A 25,325-nucleotide genomic window follows, 5' to 3' on the forward strand; every position below is an offset into this window, starting at 1 on the left:
TTGTTAGGAGACCCCTCTTCCCCTCACAGAGCTACAATTCTCAGAGTGGTTTAACAGTCAATCCCTCTTCCCAAGGAACTCTGGGAATTATAGTTTTGTGAGGGGAATATGGCCTCTAATCTACCCAGAGTGAGAGCCTGGGAAAGGGGAAGATTGGTTTGGTGGTGCTCTTCCTGAGCGAACTTTGCTAAGGATGCTGAGAGTTGCTTGGAGACCTCTATTCCCCTCACAGAGCTACAGTTGCCAGAATTCCTTGGGAAGTGGGATCGATTGAAAACTGTACCTCTGTGAGGGGAACAGGGGTCTCCGAAACAACTCTCAGCATCCTTAACATACAGTTCCCAGGATTCTTTGGGGGAAGACATAACTGTTTAAAGTGGTATAATATAGCTTTAAATGTAAGGTGCACATGAGTACCCTGGCTCCAACAAACTCTAGGATTGGACTGAAGCCATTTATTTTTTCCAGGGTCAGATCATTGCCTCTCCCTTAAGACTGGCAGGCCTTTAAAGGGGCAAACAACTAGGGATGGATAGATCATCCTAAATCTATCCCATTACATTTTTGCTACCACTTGATCATAGGTCTGTTCCATCCTGTTTTGTGTGATTTTTTGGAAAGAATCCATAAAAAGTTCGCATTTAAATTGTATGCATTATTATACACCATTCCCCTAAAATACATATTTTTCAGTGATTTTCAATGCATTCCCTTATAATATACACATTTTTACCATGAAATATAATTTTTTATGCAAACTTCATGCATACCAAAACTGCACTGTAAAATCCAGAGAAGTGTGCCATCTGATCAGGAGTTGTATTCTAAACTGTGAACAAGTTCAGAGCCATCAAAATGGGTCAGGTTGTTGCAAAAAGTAGACTGAACAAATTCCTCTCCCATCCCTACAAACAACTGATTTTTAAACCAGCTTCCCTAGCTGAGCTGACAGAGATAGTCTCGGAGGTATTGCTGAGGTCCCCCAAACTTGTGGTATTGGGGGACATCAACATTCATGCCGAGACTGTTCTATCTGGGGCGGCTCAGGACTTCATGGCCTCCATGACAACCATGGGGCTGTCTCAATTTGTTACTGGCCCAACGCATGTATCGGGTCATACTCTTGATTTGATCTTTGCCACTGGTCATGGAAATGGTGATCTGGAGGTGGGGTGTTTTTCATCTACTCCATTGTCATGGACAGATCACTGCCTGCTGAGTTTTAGACTTACAACGACTCTTTCCCTCTGCAAGGGTGGGGGACCTATTAAGTTGGTCCGCTCTCAGAGGCTTATGGATCCTATTGGTTTTCAGACGGCTCTGGGAGTTTTTCCAGCTGATAGTACTGGCGCTCCTGTCGAGGCCTTGGTCGAACTGTGGAATACGGAGATGGCCCGGGCTATTGACACGATTGCTCCCGCGCGCCCTCTTCAATGCAGAGCTCATACAGCTCCGTGGTATACCCCGGAGCTGAGAGTGATGAAGCAAGAGAGAAGGAGGCTGGAGTGCAGATGGAGACGAACTCCAGACGGATGCAGTTATGCTTTGGTAAGTGCCTCTACTAAGTCGTATATAAAAGCGGTAAGGGCGGCGAAGAAGTCTCACTTCGCTGCCTCTATCAGCACATCTCTCTGCCGCCCTGCAGAGCTTTTTAGGGTTGTACGAGGACTCTTACATTCTGGTCCTCGAGATACTATTGAAACATCTGAAGCTCGCTGTAACGACATCGCAGGGCACTTCCAAAATAAAATTGCATGCATCCGTAGGGACCTAGATTCCGATGTTATGACAGACGAATCCATTGAAGTGTCCAGAACACGGTCTTGTCTTTCATTATTGGATGAGTTTCAGTTGGTGCAGCTTGAGGAAGTGGACAAGGTACTTGGATTGGTGCGGGCGACCACGTCTGCTCTAGATCCTTGTCCATCTTGGCTAGTGAAGGCTAGCAGGACTACTACCACCGGCTGGGCCAAGGAAGTGATAAATGCCTCCTTGAGTGAGGGAGTAGTCCCTAGTAGCCTCAAGGAGGCAGTAGTAAGACCTCTCTTAAAGAAACCTTCCTTAGACCCAGATGACTTGAACAACTATAGACCGGTGGCAAATGTCCCCTTTTTGGGCAAGGTTCTGGAGCGGGTGGTTGCCGGTCAGCTCCAGGTGCTCTTGGATGAGACCGATTATCTGGATCCGTTTCAATCCGGTTTTAGGCCTGGTTTTGGCACTGAAACAGCCTTGGTTGCCCTGTATGATGACCTTTGTCGGGAGAGGGACAGAGGGAGTGTGACTCTGTTGATTCTCCTTGATCTCTCAGCGGCGTTTGATACCATCGACCATGGTATCCTTCTGGGGAGACTCGCGGAGTTGGGAGTTGGAGGCACTGCTTGGCAGTGGTTCCGCTCCTACTTGGCGGATCGTCACCAGAAGGTAGTACTTGGGGAACATTGCTCGACACCTTGGACTCTCCATTGTGGAGTCCCTCAGGGGTCGGTTTTGTCCCCCATGCTTTTTAACATCTACATGCAGCCTCTGGGTGCCGTCATCAGGAGTTTTGGAGTGCGTTGCCATCAGTACGCTGATGACACGCAGCTCTATTTCTCCTTTTCATCTTCTACAGGTGAGTCTGTGGATGTGCTGAATCACTGCCTGACCGCGATAATGGACTGGATGAGAGCTAATAAACTGAGACTCAATCCAGACAAGACTGAGACACTGTTGGTGAATGCCTTCCCTGCCCAGATGGTGGATGCTTACCCTGTTCTAGATGGGGTTACACTCCCCTTGAAGGAACAGGTTCGTAGTCTTGGGGTTCTTTTTGATCCTTCCTTGTCTCTGGAGGCACAAGTGGCCACGGTGGCAAGGAATGCGTTCTACCACCTTCGGTTGGTAGCCCAACTACGCCCCTATCTGGACAGGGATGACCTCGCCTCAGTTGTTCATGCTCTGGTAACTTCTAGGTTGGATTACTGTAATGCGCTCTACGTAGGGCTGCCCTTGAAGACAGTTCGGAAGCTTCAGCTAGTGCAAAACGCAGCAGCCAGACTGCTGACGAGGACCAGCCGGTCAGCGCATGTAACACCTGTTCTGGCCCGTTTGCACTGGCTACCTATTTGCTTCTGAGCCAGATTCAAGGTGCTGGTTTTGACCTATAAAGCCTTACACGGCGTGGGACCGCAGTATCTTGTGGAACGCCTCTCCCGCTATGAACCGACCCGGTCACTTCGCTCAGCGTCTAAGGCCCTCCTCCGGGTACCAATCCATCGGGAAGCCCGGAGGACAGTTACTTGATCTAGGGCCTTTTCTGTAGTGGCCCCCGAACTGTGGAATAGCCTCCCCGAAGAAGTACGCCTGGCGCCGACGCTTCTATCTTTTCGGCGCCAGGTTAAGACCTGGCTTTGCTCCCAGGTATTTTAATGTGTTTAATGTTACAATTTTAAATCTCTTTGTTTCTGTTTATTTATTGTGATATTTTGTATTTTCTGTATTTTTAATCTTTTGTACACTGCCCAGAGAGCTATTCGCTATGGGCGGTTTAAAAATGAAAAAAAAAAATTAATGTTTATGTGGGTGCTTTTTTTCTGCCCCTAAGGTCCAGGCATGGTGGCGTGGCCTAATGGTACGCAAAGGAATTGGAGCCTTTGCCGAGGTCCTGAAAATGATCAAGAAGGTCAAGAAAGAGAAGAAAGAGAAGAAAGGCAAGGAGAAAGAAAAAAAAGGGAAAGGCAAAGGAAAGGGCAAGGGCAAGAAGAAATAGTCCTGTTAAGTGACACCTTAAAGTGCCAAGGGAATAAATACAAGCCAGCAAACAAAAAGAATGCATGGAAAATCATTTTCACAGATCAAGAGAATATTTTTCTAGTGCTCAAGCCACAAATTCCCATTGGTAGGGAAAACTGTCCAGCAAGGCAAGTCTTATATTCTTAGAAACACAAGGAGGGGCTGAGTTGGATTAGCACTGATCAGTAATCGGGACTTCAGTATCTCAAATCTGCAAGAAATACCTCGCTGTCTTTTGCCTCTTTCTCTCTCTCTGCCCCATGGCACTCTGTCAGGTAAGGCTGCAGGAGCCGTGTGTCACTGGGCCACCAGCTGCTGACTCGCATGCTAGCACAAAGTGTCATGCTCCATACCAAACGTCAAAGTGAACATTTCGTTCATTGTTCCGATTAAAACATTCCAGTTGTTTTTGCTGAACTTCGGAAAGTATCCAGCCTTGCAGTCCTAGCTCTGTGAACAGGGGCAGCTTCAGCAAGGCAGCCAAGAGTTTGCCAAACCATTCCCCGCAGTCACCGCGTGATGATGGCTGATGGCTGACATCCAATTCAGAAAGCTGCTTGAGCGCAACTAAGTCTTGACAGAATGTTGCCCATCCTTCGTTAGAGATTTGGTTGTTATAACTAAGGTCTAGTTCCTGTAGTTGAGCCAGATGCCCAGCTTGGATGACCAGGGCTGAAATAAATAATTAGTCCATCAGTAGGTAACATTGGGCTTAAAAGTAAAATTGTGAATGGATTTTTGTATTAAAAAGGGGGGATGGTACTTTGGGGGGAAGAATATCATACAGAAAAATGAGATTAGGGATGTTCACACATTACGTTCAATGAGTGTATAGTCTCTGTACACAATAGTTGACCTATACACTGATATAGGTATTCATGTGTAATATTGAATGAGTGTAGAGTCTGAACCAATGTGCAATATAATTGAGTTGTACAAATCGGTACACCCTTTCACACAAACACTTGTTCATTTGTATAGACAGCTTGTACTTGCGTTCAGTGTAAAGTGTGAACAAGTTTATAGTGAGCATTGCTTTGCATTGTTAACATTGCTCTGTATAAGCATTGTTAAAATACCTTTCAGATTTCCTCTTCCCCTTCCATAATCAATAGGCTACTGAGGTTAAGTCCGCTGTAAAGCAAATAGATAAGGCGAGATATCCTATTTGAAAACCTACTACTGGCCAAATTTCCTCCCATTGGGGGAAAACTCTTTTGTGTCCTATGAGCAAGTCAGCTCTGAACAGCAGTGTAAAAATAAGTACTAAGGAGAAGGGAAATATAATTTATACCAACCAAGGCCAGCCAGGTCCTCATCCACCAAGCTGCAGCTGCTTAGTCTTAACACTTGGATCTTGGCTCCAAGGTTTAGCACTTTCAAAATCAGCTTTAGGTTCCCGCCAACGCATTTATTCCAAGAAATGTCCAATACCTCCAGTTCAGGAAGGTGAAGGGCAGCCTCGGCTGAAAAGATTAGCAACAGCATCTTGTGCTTATTGAAATAAATAGGCCTGGTCCACAGAGACACACAATTCTCTGCATCTAACTGCAAATCTACAAATCAGATCAGAACTTTTCCAACATTCTCCTCCCTTCTGCGGCTATTTTCAAAAACTGTTTTTTTTTAAAAAAAATCTACCTCTAACATATCAATATTAAGAACAATTTTATTATTTTGTTTCATTTAGCAATATTTCCTTTCAAAATATTAATAGCTCCTTTACAACTATCAATATTTTCTTTAAAATATCTATATTAATATCAATATTTTTTGCAAGGGAAAAAGTGGATCTGTAAAGCAGCAGCTAGTGGACAAAGAACAAACTGGAATTGATACTGGCCTGTCAGGTCAACAGAATGCTTTTGAACCAGCACTGGCCAACGGATCCCATCCCTAACCTGTACTAAATCTACTATCCAGAATGGTGTTCACATGCAGCAGATTGTCATACGAGCTAAGGGATTTTCTCTCTGCCACATTAAATGTCAAAGGAAAATGCTCTGTTGTGGATAAAATCTCCCAATTGACATGGCAAGCTGCTCTATACAACAGCTTTCAAGGATGCAGTTTCAGGTGGCCTCCATATGGTGGCTGTTTTGTATACACCAACCCTTAACTGCACACCATAGAAATAATCTAGAGAAAGTTATGAGTGCATGGGTTAAATGCATTACAGATAAGCATTACCTATGGGCATAAAGTGCCATTGATCTGAATAGGACTTCAGCATGCCTAACCTTCACCGTGCGATGCTCTATTTCTGCAGTGTGCATATTTGGATGGTCTCCAAATCAGAGAGCAACTTCTTTTTTTATGGGAAAAACAAATAGGCAGTGCAATGATAGGAACAAACCTACACAGTGTCTGATGATGGAGTATTGTTTTAAAGCAGATGTGTTTAAAAAAAAAAGACTACTGCAACATACACTTAAAGAAAGCAAAAAAAAGTTGCCAATTGCTCTATAAACTAATTAACTGATTTAAGAGTACCAAAAGTATTGCTGTTGAAAGGGGATAAGAGATTGTTTGGACACTGGCAAAACATGCTGCTCTTAGTTTATAGTGTTTTATGTTTTTAAATGCTTTTATTGTACTTTTGATTTAGTATTGTACGCTGCCCTAGGAATCTATTTGAAGGGTAGGCTATAATTTGTTTTTAGTGAATGAATGAATGAACGAATGAATAATAAGTCCAACTGGGAAAGAGAAAACTGGAAAAGCTATAATTATCAGGGCTGGCAACAGCCCGGTGCCTTGGCACCAGCCCACCCCGGGTCTCCAACCTCCACATGTGTGTGCACACATTTAAATATGCCTGGTTGCACCACATTGTCCATCAGCATGCATGCATGCCACCTTGGGTGATGGCAGGCATGCTCGCTAACATGTGAGGTGAAGCAACCGGGTGTATTTAAGCACCTGCCAGCTGTGAGCATGTGCTGGGGTGATACTGGCTAGGAGAGCACAGCTCCTGCTCTGCAAGCTGTGCCACTGTCCAGTTGTGGTCCACAACCCTATGCTGGTGGGGACTATGGAGTGGGAGCTCCACCCTCCCAGCCACTGGCACCGGGCTTGTTAAGTATTATGTGAAGACAAGGTTCTCTCTAGCAAAAACTCTTTAATGGAAGGATGCTAGTCTAATACTGAGAAGCTCTTCAAACCAATGTATTCTCCTATGTAGAGACTGCACTGTTATTCCCATTTCCATACATTCTAGGATGAAGTACTGATAGGGTTGATTATATCAAGCCTAAGGAGAGTAGATGGTCCTGTAATGCACTTCCTGGTGATGAATGTTCTTGGGAATGTTACTTCCATTGCTGTTTCTTCTCATTTGATATCCATGCCCAGTTAATATATTGGGACTGTGAATTCAGAAGATTGATGTATAGGTAATGAAAGCCAAAATCACTTTAAGAAATATTCTTACCTAAAGATGTGAATGAGTCATGCCTTAAAGAGCAATGGCTGAGGAGCACAGATTTCAGTTTTGGTAAAAATCGGAGCCTGCTAAGAAGGTGATTGGAAGACATCCCAACACTTTTGTTTGATGATAAATTCAACTCTTGAAGACTTGACAAAAGAGGTATTATCTGGGCTGCAAAAATATCAATAGCACAGAGGCACTGTAATAATAATTCTCCACAGTCAACCATATTCCAGAAAGCAGCTAAACATATTCAAATATGTCCTTTTCTTCCATTCTTCTGTATCACCCTCTTTCCCTGGATATGAATTTCCTACATTATTTGAACAATTAAAGAAATCTTAACCAATTAATTTATTAAATCTGCATATATTTGCATATGAATATACTTTTGAAACAAAGTTTGATTTTGTTTTTAGATGATGCACCCACATATTGCAGCAGCCACAGATACTGTAGTGACTGCTGTCTGCAGATTTTATAAGTACTAATTTCACTCCCTCTAAGTGATGAATTCCGTCTGGCCATGCCAAACATTTTGTAGCCAAAACATCCACACCAGGAAGCAAGAAGGAGATACTATATCTTCATGCTTGGGTGAAGTTTGCAGAAGTATAAAAAAAAATAAAAAATGTTTGCAAGGGGCCAACCCCACCTTCCTCCACCCTTTCCAAAAAAGTGGAAAAGCAAAGTACTGTAGATTTGTGCATTTGTGCTGGGAAGAAGGAAAGAGCAGGGAGCAAACGTGAAAGTGAGGGCATCAGTCTACCATGCTGTCCAATTTCAGCATGAGCCACACTTTGACCATTGCAGGAGAATGATTGCACTGGCTCTGAGCTATGTGTGCAGGGAGGAGAAGACAACAAAAAGAATAGCATCAGATTGGGGGGTAGAGGTGAGAAAGCTCGGGGAATACAGAAGAGACAAAAATAAGGGGAAGGGCTATAGCTCAGGGACAGTGCAACTGCCTTGCATGCAGAAGTTCCCAGGTTCATCCCCAACATTTCCAGGTAGGGCTGGGAATGCCCCAGGCCTGAAACTCTGGAAAGCCACTGCCAGTCAGTGTAGACAATACTGAGCTAGATGAACCAATGGTCTGACTCAGTATAAGGCAGCTGCCTGTGTTCCTAGAAGCAGAGAGGAGGCAGATCAAGCAACAAGTTCAAAGGAGAAAAAGAGGAGACAGGAATGAAATGAGAGCCATAGCTGTGACACCAGGGGCACAGTGCAGCATTCTGTTGCAGGTCCTATTTATGTTTTATATATAAATTAAAATCTGCTGTCCAGAGTTCTAAAACAGATTATTCTAATTGATTAATAGACTATGTTGCATCCCTAGTAGAAACAAATCAAACTTTTGTAATCAGTGCTTATAACTTCTTAATGTGCATTTTTGCCAGCCCTGGTTAGTGAGATCTAGGAGCATGAAGTCCGACATTAGAATGGTGGAAAGTTTCCCCTGCCTTCTGAAATTTTCAACTCAAGATACAATTCTAATTGTTCTAAGGATCAGGAGTTTTTGGTTAAAAAACCCGCATCTGACTGGTATTAGGGGAGAAAGTGCTGCCCGTAAGCTCTGAGATTCTAATTACCTTGTTGTGTTAGGTTAAAAGTTCATAGTAGCTGTGGTGGCTGGTGACTCCATGTCAGTGGGGTAGTGAAATCTGCACCAGGTTTTAGTCTGAACTTTCATGGAACTGAAAGCACATTGGACAGCTCCTTGAAAGTTTGGAGTAAAACTAAGAGCAGATTCCACTGCCCCGCTGACATGGAGCCACCAGCCACCACTGCATAGTAACAAGTTAGAAAAGATGTTTGAAGGACAGTTGCTGTCAGACAATACTGGGCTGGACAAGTTCTGTTGCTTACTTGAGACGTGGGCTTGTTATTTTGCTAAGAAGAAGCCTTCAGATGTTGTACTCTAACTCCCATCAATCCCAGTAAACATGGCCAATGGTCAGGGATGATGGGGGTTAAAAGTCATCATCTGGAAGGCACCACATTGGCTAGCCTTGCTGCAACTTTCTGCAAAGGCACTGGTCTCTGCATCTTGTGCATTGCAATCTAGATCACGTAAGCTGATTTGTGAGGAGCTACAGCAGGGTTGGGAAACCTGTGTCCTTCTAGATGTTGTTGGACTGCACTCCTATCAGTGCCATCCAGCACAGCCAATAATCAGAGATGGTGGAATTTGTAGTCCAGCAACAACTAGAGGGCCAGAAGTTCCCCATCTCTGAGTCAGAGGGAGAGATTATTCAGTCACACTTTTGTGTGATGGTGAGATAACTTATTGCCCCTTCCAATTAAATTACAGTAATGATTCTACAAAAACAATTCCACAGTTAAATTATTCTACAGTATCTTACTTAAAACTGTCATGTCCTCTTCTGTAATACAACACTGATGAAGATCCAGGATTTCTAGGTTATGTAGGCCAGCCAAATAAGCTGCTAAGGTCCCAAAACCTCCTCCAATCTCTTTATTGCATGACACATCTAATTTTCTTAGTTCCAGTAAGTGTTGCAGGGCGCTGGCTGAAATTATATTGGCACATAAAGACAAGTTGTCAATAATCAATTTGCCACCAAGGCAATTTGCTCTTAAACCCCTTTAGTCCTTTCCCACATTCCTTCAATGGCAGAAGTTGGCTATAAACATAAAATAAAAATCAAACAAATTTTGAAATTTTGCAAATTTCAGGATTCAAATTTCATATACTGAATTTCAAACATTTTCAAATGACACTTAGAAATATTACTGCCAAAGATCTGATTGATAAGTAGAGCTGAAGCACATATGGGGAAACATTTTTTAGCAAATTTTTAAATTTGCATTTGTATGTTTTCCTAATTTAATTCACATTTATTTCAAAGTTCTCAGTTATGGATGTTGACAAATATGTTTTAAAACACCCATCATTCAAATTTAAATCTGAATTTTGAAAATGTACAAATTGCAAACTTAAATGTGATTTCTGAATACTTCTGATTAAGGAACTAAACACAATCCCAATCATGTCTACTCAGACGTAAGTCCTATTGAATGCAGCTGGGTTTACTCCCAGGTAAGTAGGGTTAGGTTTGCAGCCTTAATTTTACAGATTTCAGTCTAAAAGAGAGCTGATATAGCATATGGATCAGGAAGTCACCAGTTTGAATCTTCCCTTTATCATGAACTCACTCAACAAACCACTGCTTCTCAACCTTAGTTTCTCATCTGTAATATACGAATAATAATATTCATATACCTTACGGGTTGCTGTAAGGGCTACAAGAAGATAATGCACATGAGATATTTCAAACATTCATAAATTCTATGCAAACACTAACTATAATTTTTTTAAATCCCAGCTCCCAAATCAAGACCTGCACTTACCAAAACAATGGAATCCATCTTGTTTTAAGCCACACATGTTCAAATTAAGTACTTTCAGGCCTGACACATGTTTTAGTTCCTGGGCAATACTCTTCAGACTAAATCCTATATTTTTGTTAATTGATAGATCCAGTACTTCTAGGCTGTGGATCCTGTTTAGAAGTTGAGCTGAAAAGAAGGCAGGGAATAGGCTGGTCCTCATGACATATTCAGATTGGTTAATGGCAGGGTAATGCAAGAAATTAAAAACAGGTTTATTATTAGAAAATCAGGGCACCTGGAATTCAAACAATATGAGCATAGCTCTAAATTCAGCTACAAAGCACATTTTCTTTGTCTCATGATAAATACATGGACAAGCCATGCACACATTTTAGTTATCCAGTTTCTAAACATCCTTCTTAAGGCTATTTCAAAGTGTCCAAGATGACTGCTGCTACACAGTGTCTGGACTCCCCAGAACAACCACATACCCTTTATGAATACATCAATAAGAATGTGCATTATTTGGGGTAGGTGGTAAGGGGGAGAGATAAGATTCTGCACATACCTCAAAACCTAACCTTTTCAGGATCTGGAAAAGGTTGTTCTCCCATGCTTTAAGACAAACATGAATCAATCAATACCTTGCCAATCCTTAGAGACTGCCAAGTCAAAAGCCAATCAGAGAAACATACACTACTATGACGTTTCCACCTCTGTGCTTACAGATGTGAAGGCCTGGGAAAAATTGTATTATTTTTTTAAAAAAACCCTTTTCCTGGGGTTTTTCCCAGGCCTTCACATCGGTAGTGCCAATGATGGTTAATCACTGAGGTAACCTCAGAGAGGTATACAGAATTTCCCCCCCCCCTACTGTCAATGACAGAGAAGGAAATGCTGACAGCTTTGCTGACTCTCAGAATGGAATTTGGCTATATTTTTAAAAAATGGAATCTGGCCAATATAACTGGTGTTCATCACATATAAAGAAAGGCCCTTTGGATACTGCAAGACAGAGGATTCTGAATTTCGCATATTGATTTGTTCAAACCAACTTTAACTTTGGCTACAGGTTTTTAGTAATTTCTCTTTGATATTGTGCCTTCCTCTTATTCATCAGCACAAGAAACCAATGAGATAAGGTGTCATCATTTCCCACACGACATATGTAAAACCTGACCATAGTTACTTGTTCAAAGCCAGAGTAAGTTGAAGGGCTGACCTCAAATGTGAACCTAGACCTCCATGATTTGGAAACCAGGGCCATATTGTTAAATGAGGGCATGCACTTGATGAACCATATTTGAGCCTTCCTAACCCATAAGCCCCAGAGAGCCATCTGCCAGTTTTCACACAAATTCTTTAATGCATTCAAATGCAGCAGGTTTAAAATCACAATCAAGTGGCATTTGTTTGATGTCTAAACAAAATAACACAATGCTAAAACTGTATTCAAAGCTGTTGCATCATTAAGCCAATGGACTCTTACCTAGTGATTCACCATCTTCAGGTGTTAGAGTACAATCTGTCACTTTTAGTGTTTTGAGCTTATGGCCTTTGGGAATTTTTTGGACGAGAAGGAAAAGCCTCCCACCAATGTTGGTATTCCATGATACATCCAGTGTTTCAAGGTGAGGAATGACTTCAAGTGCTTCCCCTGTAAATAAGATCTGGAATAAGTGGTACCATTTTATGTATTGATTTGAATGAAGAAGAAAACAACAATACTCTTCACTACCTAATGGGGCAGCCACATTTCTAGGTGGGGCGTAGAGGTGCATAGCACCAGCCAATCCCCCATCCCTCACTGGTGGAGAGCATGTGAGGGCCAGGCCAGGCCAGGGGAACGGAAAGGCAGTAACCTTCCCTTTGCTCCTTCTCCGTCCAGAGAGCGTGCTAACTTACATGAATGAAGTTTAATCTGTTGAATTGTTTCACACTTTTTTGAGAGATCCCCAGGAATACCAGGCTCAAAAGGTTGACTTTGCCTATAGCTACAATCCTCTTTCACCCCTGGTCTGTCCCTATGTACTGATTCCTCATGAACTGAACTACTTTGTTAAAGACAGTGAGCTCCTGAGCTTGGCTTTGATGCTACATTAGGTATCTCAGTTTAGATTTCACCTGAAAAACAAACTTGTTCATGCTACAAGTAGGGAAGGGCAGAGAAAATGAATGCAATAGGGTGTGTTTGTTAACTCCTCCTTGAGAGTCCCTCCTTCTAGTCTTGGTCCTGGCCTTTAGATTTTCCTTCCTGTTGGGCAATCAAGGGAAAACCTTTTAGCTGGCTGCTATATAAAAGACGAACTAAGCAATTGGAAACTAATTGTGGAAAGTAATTGGATTATTTTTAACTGGTTGTTGGGTTGATTTTTTTTCTGTCCAGAAGCCCTGAAAAGGCCTCATGCTGAGCTGCACATATTGGGAAAATCAGCCAGTCAGCTAACTAACTGTAGTGTACACAGCAATATTTCTATTCCTCTAGGGCTGTTTTTGTCCTTTGCCATCAAGCAAATCAAGAAAAAGAAGAAGAAAATTAGCCATTATGATTGTGAGTATAGTGAGTGCTTTAAAAGAGTAAAGGGCAGTTATTTTTCAGATAACTTTAATTTTTTTCCTTATTTAACCCTTAGTAATAACCACTAAATTCTACTCTACTCATTTTAATAAATGTAGAATAAACAAACTTTTACTTCTTACTGCAGGCAAACAAACATGCTTCTTTATTGCTGGTTGGGCAGAGAACACAACAGAAAATGAAAATGAAAAACAGAGCAAAGTCAAGTCTAAGGGGTGCAGTCTAACTCTAGCCCATAATACAAAGTTCTAATATTTAACTCTTCAAGAGTCATGTTATTATACTGGCTGTTTTTTTCAGGATCACTTAAGTAATTATTAGTATAATTGTGATAATGAAAAATCCACCCTCAGTCAGGGAATGTCTTGAGTGAACAGACTTCGGGGGGCTCTTTCAGATGAGGCGTTTGTTGTGTGTTTGCCCTGCCTTATTCACTGAATTTTTCAGAGGGTCTAATTCTTAACTTGCTCCTGTTCTTAAATGCTATCATTCTTTAAATAGAGGTTGTCATTGTCTGTTATGTCACAAATTGAAAAGACAATTTTCCCAAAAAAATCCTGGGGGGGAGCAAAGTACTGCTCGGGGGGGTTCCTCTATTTGCCCCCCCCCCCAGCCTGGGACCTCTGGGTGAGGGGTGGATAATAATAATAATAATAATAATAATAATAATAATAATAATAATAATCGTGTGTATGCAGCCCTTGACATTTGTGGCAGTGGGATGGAGGAAGCATCCAATTTCTGCACTTCTGCAGTGATTGGGTGTCTCTACCCATGGCAGTTTATTGTAGACTTGGTGCTGCTCATGCATGCAAGTTTTGTGCGGTAGCCACATGGCATCATCCGCATCACAATGCCATCTCACATCACCCCGCCCACACCATATATTATATAAAAACTGCTGAAATGGGCTCTCACCCCTCTTGTAGCATCTGGCCATCTTCCATGGCCATTGGTAAGTGACCTCAAGGTCCAAATTCAGCTCCATTTTAAGTCAGCCAAATACCAAAGACATTCTGAGGTTTAGTCTAAAAGGGGGGGGGGAATCTGTAGGGCTAGATTCCTCCAAATCAAGATTAGAAATCTGTGTATGGCATAATTCACCCACATCTCTAACGAAATAACCCATTGTAACAACTTGTTGGTGTAAGCTATGTGACTACTGGATGATACCTAAAAATGCAACATCCTTGGCTGTGAGTCTACAGTTGTTCAGTCGGAGGACTTTTAGCTCTTGCAGGTGTTTGAACTGAAGGGTGAGAGATTCTAATGTCCCTCCTATGAAATCATTCCAGGAAAGATCAATCTCCTCCAGTTCTGGCAGCAAAGGTATTATGGCAACTAGAGAAAAAAGCAGAGTGACGGATAAAGCACTGTTGATAGGGTGAGGACAGCATGTATGCATGCATGCAAAGTAATGTTCTTGAGCAAGGTACTATTATTATCATCTAATATATAACTGTGTAGCTCTCCCACATCTGTGAAGTGAGGGGTTGTGATATTTTAAGGCTAAGCTGATAACAGTTGTGTGCAGCATGTGAGCTCCAGGTTCGTTCTTGTAACGCTAAACTTTGATATGCAAATACAGCCAATGAAGTCTAATTCCAGAGGGGCTTCTAGGTTGGGCCTAGTTTGCATGACGCAGTCAGCCCAACTATGGCTCACCAGGACCGCAGAAACACGCAGGTGCTCACAGCCATGAAGCTCACTGGGTGACGTTGGGCAAGTCACTGCCTCTCAGCCTCATGAAAACCCTATTCATAGGGTCGCCGTAAGTCGGGATCGACTTGAAGGCAGTACACAATGCACAATACAGACTGTGGTTAAGCTCTTCTCCTTGCTAATCATGAGATGTACCCAAAACTAAACCTTTTTTATTGTTTAGAGATGATTATGATTAAATTTATATCCTGCCCTTCCTCCTAAAAGGAGCCTATTAAACAGTATAATTGTTTATTATATTGAGTATATTTTTAAAAAATAATAAACAAATAAGCAGCAGTTGTTGTCAATCAATTGCAAGTGGGGTTGAAGGTCCAATCTACATATCTTGTACTGAGCCCATGAAATCCTATTGGTACCCCATAGCTTAGAGTAAGTCCCTGTGTGTGTGTGTCTTCCCTTAGAAAGTCAGCCTAAATTTGCATCTATACATACAAATGATCATATGTAATGAAATGGGCCTATGCCCTGAGTACCTAACAACACCTCTGAAGCCATTTACTAGGAGGAAAATATGCTGATAGAGCTTTCAGTATAGCAAAATGAATACTCACTCAGCTCCATTATATCTGTTGCATTTAATGCAGAATTATTTAAGTCCAAAACCTTGCTGAAGGGGTGTTTGCCCCATTTCCCCAGGAAGAGCTGAACTCTCTGATGGCCCAAGATTGTTTCTGCTTTGAAAACAGGAAGTAGCAAGTTATCTGCAGAATCAAAACAACAGGAATATACTAGAGACTTGCCTGATTTTCAACAATCCCAGCTTTTGCTGGAAAAAAACAAACATCATGCTTCTGACCATACAGGAGACTCCCTGCCTGGCAGATCATGTACACATTTTCCCCTAATGATCCTTAACATGGAATTTGCCTTTTTCACAGCTGCTGCTGTCCGCATCTACACTGAGCTATCCACTATGACTCAAAGGTCTCATTCCTGGTCATTCACAGTCAGTTCAGACCCCCACTTGCGTATATGTGAAGTTAGGACTTTTTGCCCCAGTATGCATAGCTACACTTGATTGCATTGATTTACACTTGCCATTTTACACTGCATTCACATAGTTTGGAGAGATTCTCTTGGAGCTCCTCGCAATACACTATTGTTTTAACCACCCTGAATGATTTGGTATCACTGGCAAACATGGCTACCTCACTGCTCACCATCCTGACTCTAGATCATTTATGAAAAAGTTTAAAAGCAGAGGTCCCATTAACCATCTTTGGGGGGGGCTCCACTGTCTACATCTCTTCATATCCTTACTCTCCACTTTCTGTTTCTTAACCAGTTACTGGTCCACATGATAATCTCTCTTTTTATCCCATGACTGCTAAGCTTACTCAGGAAAACTGAACTAGACAGTGTTTTGTTCTGATCCGACAAGACTTTTCTTACATTCTGATTGTTATCAGCAATTTTTGTAGTACTTTTATTTAGTTTTTTCTTTCTTTCCCTTGAGATTCCAAACTATGCTCACAGTATATTTAGAGGGGAGATACACGAATACCTGTAAATTATCAGCTATGCAATTTTTGTAGTACTCCTCAATGTACAGAGTGCTTTGCCATCCTTACTTGTGCTGTTTGGTAGGGAGCCACCCACTCCTGTGTGCTAAAAAGCTTGCCCTCCTATGTTCAATGGGGTTTAATTCCAAATGCATAGGATGGCAGCCTTAGGCTGAGTGACAGTGAACACAGCCCCTGATGCTTGCAGGTTGCCTTGGAATTTGAATCCATGTCTCCTCCAAAGAAAGTGCAGCAATTTATTTACATCACTTTACCATCTTCCAGGAATGATCAGGTTTGTTTGTTTGTTTATTTACCAACATTTATATACCACTTGGTTCTAATAAAACCTATAAGCGGTTAGCATTCTTACTGGCTCACACGTGCTTCCAGTTATGTAGGCTTCAGTCAAAACAGATTAAAAAAGCTGAGCCCAGAAATGACCACTGGGGAGTTGTTCCCCAAGAAAAGACAAACATAACATGTTCAGGGTGCCTCCAGACTGTCACTATTTTTCAGGAAGGATCCATGCAAGCACATACTGGAAATTTAGGTTTGTGCAATTAAAGTGGGTTAAGTGCTCTATCATTGAGCCCTTCCAGGCTGGGTTTTTTTGGTCTTTTTTGTTGCAGGTATATTCTGCCATATGTCATTGACATAATAATAGCGTGTTAGTGGTGGATTTGCCTTTTTTGCAGCCACATCGTACTGTTGGCTCATATTCAGCTTTTGATCAACAACATTTCCAAGATCCTTCTCGCATGTAGTATTCCTGAGGCAAGTATCCCCCATCTTATAACTGTGCATTTGGTTTCTTTTTCTTAAGTGTAGAACTTTGCATTTATCCCTGTTCAATGTCATTCTGTAGTTTTCAGCCCAATGCTCCAGCCTATCAAGATCCCTTTGAATTTTGTTTCTGTCTTCCAGGGTATTAGCTATCCCTCCCAATTTTGTGTCATCTGCAAATCTGATAAGCATTCCCTGCACCTCCTCATCCAAGTCATTAACAAAAATGTTGAAGAGCACTGGGCCCAGGTCTCAGCTGTGTGGTACCCCACTCGTTCCTTCCTCCCAGTTTGAGAAGGAACCACTAATAAAGCACTCTTTGAGTACGATTCCTTAGCTAGCTGTGGATCACCTGATAGTTGTTCCATTCAGCCCACATTTAGCTAGCTTGCTAATCAGAATATAATGGGGCATTTTGTCAATAGCTTTGCTGAAGCTGAGATATATTATGTCCACAGCATTCCCACAGTCTACCAGAGAGGTTACCCAATAAAAAAAAGATGTTATTGCATTATTGCCTTCTAGAGGGCACTCTTGTACTAGATCACAACAAAAGTGGTGCAAAAAATAAACTGGAATGTTTGTAGTATTAAAAGATTTCCAGATTTCAGCAGGAAATCACAGGACATGCACTGGCTGGAAACTGAGCTATATTACCACCCCAAAACTTTTGCAAGTGCAAACAGTATGGAATATGGTATTGCATATAACCATTGCAATGCTATCATGAGCACAAATCATCACGAATGCACAGTGAAAAGGATGTTTGGAGGGGCCCACTCTGTTGCAACAAATCAACTTTTAAAAAAAACACTGACGTTTTACATTTAGGGAAGTGATGGGGATATAGACTGAAAAGTGTAGGGTGAACATATGGCAAAACATATGAACACTCACAAGCAAATCAGGATGAATGTTCATTGTTGTATAATCACCCCCAAAACAAATCAGAATGAATGCTCAATATAATTCAGATAAAGGGCTCATCCACACGGAAAATTAGTGTGTGTCTGATGCTACTTGCATCCCTTCCTAATTTGCATGGTTCAAATGAAGTTGCAGGCAAGCAGAACCTATCACACAGTTTTCCTCTTTAAACCCGTATTAACCCAATCCGCTGATAATGCGAAAAGGAAAGGAAAACCATCTCAGCTGTGCTGTGCTTCTCCTTTTGGGTGCTTTGCTTTGCCCACTCCCTCTCTCTGCTGCCAGCAAAAGTTGCTGCAGCCGCTGCGTACTTTGCCTTTCACTCACTTCCCCCCTTTTCGCCTTTCACTCAGGCTTGGACAATGGAGAAGGAGAGGGAGTGTCTAGTCAGTTTCCTTTTTTCTTGTCAATTGCACACACAGGAGCTCTTCCTGCTTCAGCCTTGAATTGGAGGGAATAAACATGTAAAATTAGAGAGCAGGGCACAAGGAAACAGCAACAGTAATCCTTCCCAGAGGAACACCTACTAGTGTGAATGGAAAACAGTGGATTTGAAGCTACCAAGTATGGACCTTGCAAATCTATCATGATGGTACAAGCAGCGTCTTTAGTATGAAGGTATGCTCCCATGTGGATAAGCCCATAGTCTAAACTTCACGTAAACTTTGTGCAAGCAAATCAGAATGAATTCTCAACCAACAGATGATGTGGAGGAGTCTTTAGAGAAGTGGAGATTGTTTGGTAGTACTCTCAATCAGTACAAATGTGTCTTTTCTTCTCCCTGGATAAACTCTGAAATACTGGTTTTGCAAGTTATGAGCAAATTCTTGGCTGTGCCATTGGCTAGCGCCCATGCCAGCACCATATTCACACGTCTGCATTTGAGGGTTGTTGTTTTTTTTAATAAGGTAAAGGATGATTGCTATATGGTTTTGGCCCAGTTTATCTGAAGGAACGCCTCCAGTATCACCAATTATGCCGCCGGACAAGATCAGCCTCACAAGACCTTCTCTCGGTCCCACCAGTCAAAACAGCTAGGCTGGTGCGGACCAGAGAGAGGGCATTTTTGATTGTGGCCCCCACCCTCTGGAATTCACTTCCTTTTGACCTTCGACATGCCTCCTCCCTGATGGGTTTTCGCCGAGCCTTAAAGACCTGGCTATTCAGGCAGGCCTATAGGATCTCTGGGGTGGATTAGTTTTTATGCTGTATTAACTGAAGGATGATTTTAGATTAATTGATGATTGTGGTTTTGATTTGTATATTGTATTTTATAGTATTGTACGTCACCTAGAGTGTCCGTTCAGTCAGACAGATAGGCGACTAACAAATAAAATTTTCTTTCTTTCTTTCTTTCTTTCTTTCTTTCTTTCTTTCTTTCTTTCTTTCTTTCTTTGTTTTGTGTGTTTTTAAATTATTTTAACCCTCCCTTGGACCTCTGGGTGAAGGGTGGGTAGGAACTGTGGCCCTCCAGATGTTGCTGAACTCTAGCTCTCATCAACCCTGATCATTCATTGGTTATGCTGTCTGGGGATGATGAGACTTGGAGTTCATCAACATCTGGAGGGCTGCAGATTTCTTATTCCTGGTATAATTTTAATGTTATTGTATTGATGTGTCATTTTGTGCTATTTTGCTTATTTTGTACGTCGCCCAGAGTGAAGCCAGCCAGATGGGTGACTAAGAAATCCAATAAATAAATAAATAAATAAATAAATAAATAAATATAAGCATACACATGCAGCTTTAAAGACAGTGGGGAAGGGATATTTCCTGCCTGACTATGGTAAGAGGGGGTAGAATTTAATTTACTGGCATGAGCGTGTGCAAAATGTAACTTGGGGCAACATGGTGGATGAAGAATCTACTGTAAGCACTTGTTAAATGTTACGTCTATTGTCACTCACAGAGATCTACTCTGGGACCACGGATTTTCTGTGCAGACATTCCCTGTTCCTCAAATGCATATTCTTATCACTATTACCTGGTGCAACGACAGCTTGCTCCACTGATTGAGTTTCTGCTCCAGAATCATTCATTTTGCATTCTCCATTTCCTTTTCCGCTTTCATCTTTGGATTCCTCCCAGTCTGACTCCTGGTCAAAGGCTCTGCTCCTTGATGAATGTTCCCATTTCCCTTTCTGGGCAGAGGGTTTCTTCTTCTGGGTCTGACTTCTAAACAAGTTGAATGCGGATCTCTGAAAGAAGCCATCTGCACCCTTTTCTGTGGTTTTCTGCTTTGTGTCTTTTCAAGGATAAAAAGAGGCAGAAATTGTGTTTTGAACAGCATTTGCTCTTGAGCTTGCCTTGGTCACCAGGGCAGACAAAATCATGCCTTGTGGAATATATGTCCTCATCATTTCTGCCCAGGAAAAGTACTTAATATATGGCAATTCCAACCATAATAGTGTATGTATATGTTTACCATATTTCTTCTTAGCCATTTTTGTGTGTGCATATCTACACACAGCCCATTCAACAAGGTCCTCTGGGCAGTTCACAAGACAACACAAAAATACACTCAATCACATAATATTAATATATTAAAACCATATTAATGTAACCAGAATACAAGTACAGACACTCAGGATAGGGAGAAATTCCATTCTATTTGCATTTAAAGGCAAACCTACCTAATTTGCACTTTTTGAAATAATATGTAAACTGAAACACATCCATCTTCAAAATTCACACTTCTATAAATTTTGCAGTGCAATTCCACAGCCAAGTTATGTGCAAAAAATGCATATACTAGGGTAAAGTCTGCATAAAATGTATATGCATACAAAAATGTGTACATTAAGAGAAATTCACACAGAGATGCTGATGAATTTTCATGAGGACTTTAAAAAATGCAGACTGATGTGCAAATGCAGGGTAGTAAGCTCAAGACTGGAAAAATTAGAAACAGAAAGAAACTGAAACTGACAGATTTGTCCATCTTTAACATACACTAGTGAAAAATAAGTCAGTATCTGCATAAAAGCCAGCCCAGGACTGCCTAAAAATCACTATAAAACTACCTAAATCCAGAGACTAATCAAGAGAGAATCATTAGGACCAAAAATTAAAAATGCATTAAAATATATAATTATATAATATATAATTTAAAAACCTAGGGAAATTCAAAGGTGTTCGACCAGCACTGAAAAAACTATTCCCCCCCCCAGATTGTGAAGAATCTTCTTTTGGGGAGGGGACTCTTGAAAATACAGACACATTTGTCATGTACCGTACTACAAAAAGCGTGGCGTGAGTATTAGCCCAAACTGGATCCAAATAACTGTAGCTGAAGCCAACTTGCAAACAGGATCTCATAAGGTTTCTGTGCCAGCTGGTTGTGATAAGATCTGCTGTTAAGAAATGGTGCCTGAGTTTGCTTTGTTTCCTCTTCCCTCCCTGTCCCTTTTCTGTAGATCACTAGATGGTAGAATATTTTTATCTGCAACTGTTTTTAGGATGTTTCAATTATTTTTTAGAATGTTTTTAATTGTTTTTAGAATTTTTGTTGTTATTGCATTTGCCACCCTGGGTTCCTTTTGGAGGAAGGGTGGGATAGAAATTTAATAAATAATAATAATATACAGAAGCATTCTTGGTAACTGGCCTGAAATAACAAACCATGACCCCTGTGAGCTCATCAAAATCCAAGCCTTACCACTTTCTGGACTCATGTTTGGCATATGAGGAGGCTTCAGACAATTTCCTACAGCCATCTTACCTCCATGTGGAAAGCTGTGTTTACCCTATCACATGTGAAACGTACATATGTATAGATTTTGCCATCATAGAAAGTCCCAATTCCTGAAGTATGGACAGATAACTGCATTAACATGCATATCACACATTATATATATATCAAATTTCCAACACAGCAGTGACATCTATTTAGGAGGACACTTGTATGAAGCAGCCACGAGTTAAGGTACTATCGAATACGGGATATGAACAAAAAATTGACTGTTTGGTCAAATAATTATATTATACAAAATTTTGTCATTGGGAATTTTGTTCACCTGATTTTAAGGGTTGCTTCCTGAGTGTTTGGAACACAGCATGCTAAAACAATACATACATAAATACAATTTATATTCCCAGAGATTTTAACAGATAAAACAACCTACCTTCACCATCCATTTTTTTGAGATGCAAAGTCATTTTACCTTTCAAAGTATTTTCATGGCTTATGACACAAATCAGCTTTGATACCGGACATCCTTTAAGTTTGATCTTGATTCAGTTCCAAGTCCTTCAGTACGCTTGATTGCTTGTCTTTTTGGACAATTTCTACTGCTAAGCCCACTTTTCCATGCAGAAAAAAACAATGATTTGGTTTAGTGGTGTAGTTGGAACATATGCTCTTTGGAAGAACTGTACAGAGTTCAACAGTTTTACAGGTACATCAAGAAAGATGATGGTCCAGTGAAAGGTATTACCACAACTTTTTCTTTGATTAGTCTTTTCAGTACATCTTGCCAAAGGCTTAGCAAATAGTTTTCCTCAACCACCGCCTTGAACATTTCATTTAAATAGTCTGATCAGATTTTCTGGGGTTTTGTTGTTGTTAGGATCACAACTCCAAAAGAAAAGAGGAAGTAGTTGTATAGACTTTGATACAGGAGCCTCCTGCATGTGACAGACAGCTGGCAGCTGGTTTTTCTTGGGAAGGCTGAGTCAGTTTACAGCTCAAGTTACAGGACTACCTGAAGAAAAAGTTCATTGTGTGCTTTTAAGAGTAAACTGATGGTACCTGGGAAAAGCTGAAAGATCAAATAGCTAGCATACTTCTGTGAGAATGAATTTATGAAGCAATATTATAGCATGTTCATTCTCCCCAAATATTTTGTATCTGTTCTGATTTTCAACATTATAATTTGGCACAGTTGGTCATCACAGTTAGGGTAGGGGTAATAAAGAAATTTGCCAAAATCTTTTGAAGTGAATGATCTGCCTGCAGAATCCTGTGTTTCTTCTGCCCATAATTCTAGTGCCATCAATACAACACCTTATTTATTTTTTTAATTTACAATGGTCTTTATCAGCTTTATTGTGTTTGCATTAACAACAATCTTATTAAGCAGATCACTCTTGTTGTACCTTACAGATTCAGAACTCAGGCTGAGAAGTTGGTAACTTGTCTAAGGGCGAAGGCCAACCGCATCTAGACTCAGTTCTCACTGAGTGGTCTTTGTGCCTTTTCAAAAATGATACACAATTTTTGCTGAATTAGTGCTTTAGGAGCCAATATCTTTTGGAACGCCTCTCCCATTATGAACCTACCTGTACCCTTAGATATTCATCTGAGGTCCTCTTTTGGGTGCCTCACCTGACAAGGAAGATGGTTTTTTCAGTTGTGGCTCCCTGTTTGTGGAATACTCTTCCCTGTGAGATCCACCTGGTGCCATCATTAACATCTTTTCAGTACCATCTAAAAACCTCACCTGGCCTTTGAAAGATTATGATGATTTCGTGGATATGTTTTGCTGCTACTTTACTAGGTATGTTCTATGGATTTTTGCATGGTTTTATTGTAATATATTGGGGGGGTTCTTCATAGAATCATAGAGTTTGAAGGGGCCTCTAAGGACATCAAGTTCAACCCCCTGCTCGATGCAGGAATCCAACTTAAAGCATGCCTGACAAGTCACTGTCCAGCTGCCTCTTGAATGCAGCCAGTGTTGGAGAGCCCACCACCTCCCTAGGTAATTGGTTCCATTGTTATACCACTCTAACAGTTAGGAAATTTTTCCTGATGTTCAGCTGAAATCTGGCGTCTAACTTGAGCCCGTTATTTTTGCACTCTGGGATGATCGAGAAGAGACCCTGGCCCTCCTCTTCTTTTTCCTTTTTGAATTTATGTTATACTTTATGTTTTTAAATCTTTGTAAGTTGCTTAAAGACTTTTTACCCCCAAAAAGCACCCATGCATTGAAATGATGATGATGATACTACTGCTACTGCTACTGCTACTGCTACTACTACTACTACTACTACTACTAATAATAATAATAATAATAATATAGTTTGAGACTCAGATCTAGGCTCAAAACTATTGGCTCCTAAAACACCAATTCAGCAAAAATCTTTGTCTTTGAATGTAAGAGTAAAAAGTAAGAATTACTGGTGTAGATTCAGAAAAAGATTGTGAATACAGCCATGAGATGGAGCGGCATGAAGTCAAGGGAATAACACACCAAATTATTGGAGAGATTTCAGTGCAAAGCGATCAAGACGTGATAGATTGATGTAGGAGTGAGTGCACAGCACACTGGATGAAAGACAGGTGATGCTGAGTAAATACACCATTCTGTAAATATACAAAGGGTGTGAATGCAAAGGACAAGAAAAAGTTGACTCTTGTGATGGGTTACAGTACAAGCTTGGTAAATACGGCAGGTGGTAAGTAGCTCTATTTGGTCTTCAAAACCTCATGCTTGGCTCAGTCTCTTGCTTACCACCAGAATCTCTGAGAGGTTTCCAACAGGCCTGGTTTATTTTTTTATACCTCCAGGTCTGTGGAGCTTACTTTATTCATTTGGCTGGCATAATCTTGTGCATTTCACATAGAAATGGGGATTGCACAACTCTGTTAGTATGGCTTTTAAAATTTCCAGAATGTTAGCACTGGGCAAGTGAGGTGTGTGTGTGACATCGCAGGAACACAGAAACACAGGAAGCTGCCTTATACCTAGTCAGACCATTGGCTCATCTAGCTCACTGCTGTCTACATTGACTGGCAGCAGCTCTCCAGCGTTTCAGACACAGGACATGCCCAGCCTTATGTGGAGATGCCCAGGATTGAACCTGGAACCTTCTGCCTGCTTCTCCTCTGAGCTGTGACCCTTCCCCTTTCACATAGCAAAATGTGAAAATAGTTACCCAATCACTGGAAGTGAGCTATCTAGCTACCAGGGTCATGTAGCATCAAACCTTTCATCCCTGGTGAAAGGACACCTCCTGGATAATCTGTGGTTCCAGCAGCTCTGAGTAGGTGGGTGGGTGGGTAGACAAGTTAACTGCTCCCTGCCACTGCTTCAGTGACTCACTACTGAGCCAGAAACTGCAGGCTATCCAACTCACCAAGAGGAGGTGCTCCAGCCCCAGGAATGAAATATTGTTGGAGGAGCTATTTCCTCATATAGTGCAACCTTTCAAGAGCAGTGGTTGTGGGAGCACAGTACCTTCTTTTTGGTCACCACTGACTTATTTTCTTTATTTTACTCATGCTTGTTGTGTGTTGAGAAGCAGT

At 41.3% G+C, this 25,325-nt stretch overlaps 2 protein-coding genes across 2 annotated transcripts in view; one reads left to right on the forward strand and one right to left on the reverse strand.

The window, feature by feature from the left end:
* The window catches only part of LRRIQ4 (leucine rich repeats and IQ motif containing 4), an 18,633-nt gene extending 14,172 nt beyond the window's left edge, over nt 1-4,461 (forward strand). Inside the window, exon 6 of the mRNA XM_061634499.1 lies at nt 3,584-4,461. Within this exon, the coding sequence (XP_061490483.1) occupies nt 3,584-3,748 (165 nt within the window). The 3' untranslated portion in view covers nt 3,749-4,461. The remainder of the gene's footprint in view (nt 1-3,583) is intronic.
* LRRC31 (leucine rich repeat containing 31) lies at nt 3,938-22,234 on the reverse strand. Its single transcript, XM_061637735.1, has 10 exons — nt 22,201-22,234; nt 20,061-20,321; nt 15,413-15,562; nt 14,310-14,477; nt 12,048-12,215; nt 10,577-10,744; nt 9,568-9,735; nt 7,205-7,372; nt 5,070-5,237; nt 3,938-4,443 (listed from the first exon to the last, which is right to left on the reverse strand). Exons 1-10 carry the CDS (start codon nt 22,232-22,234, stop codon nt 4,112-4,114), a joined length of 1,785 nt encoding a protein of 594 aa, XP_061493719.1. The 3' UTR covers nt 3,938-4,111.
* Between the last annotated feature and the right edge of the window lie 3,091 nt (nt 22,235-25,325).

This window comes from Rhineura floridana, chromosome 7, assembly GCF_030035675.1.
Source record: "Rhineura floridana isolate rRhiFlo1 chromosome 7, rRhiFlo1.hap2, whole genome shotgun sequence".
In the NCBI taxonomy this organism is placed as follows: domain Eukaryota; kingdom Metazoa; phylum Chordata; class Lepidosauria; order Squamata; family Rhineuridae; genus Rhineura; species Rhineura floridana.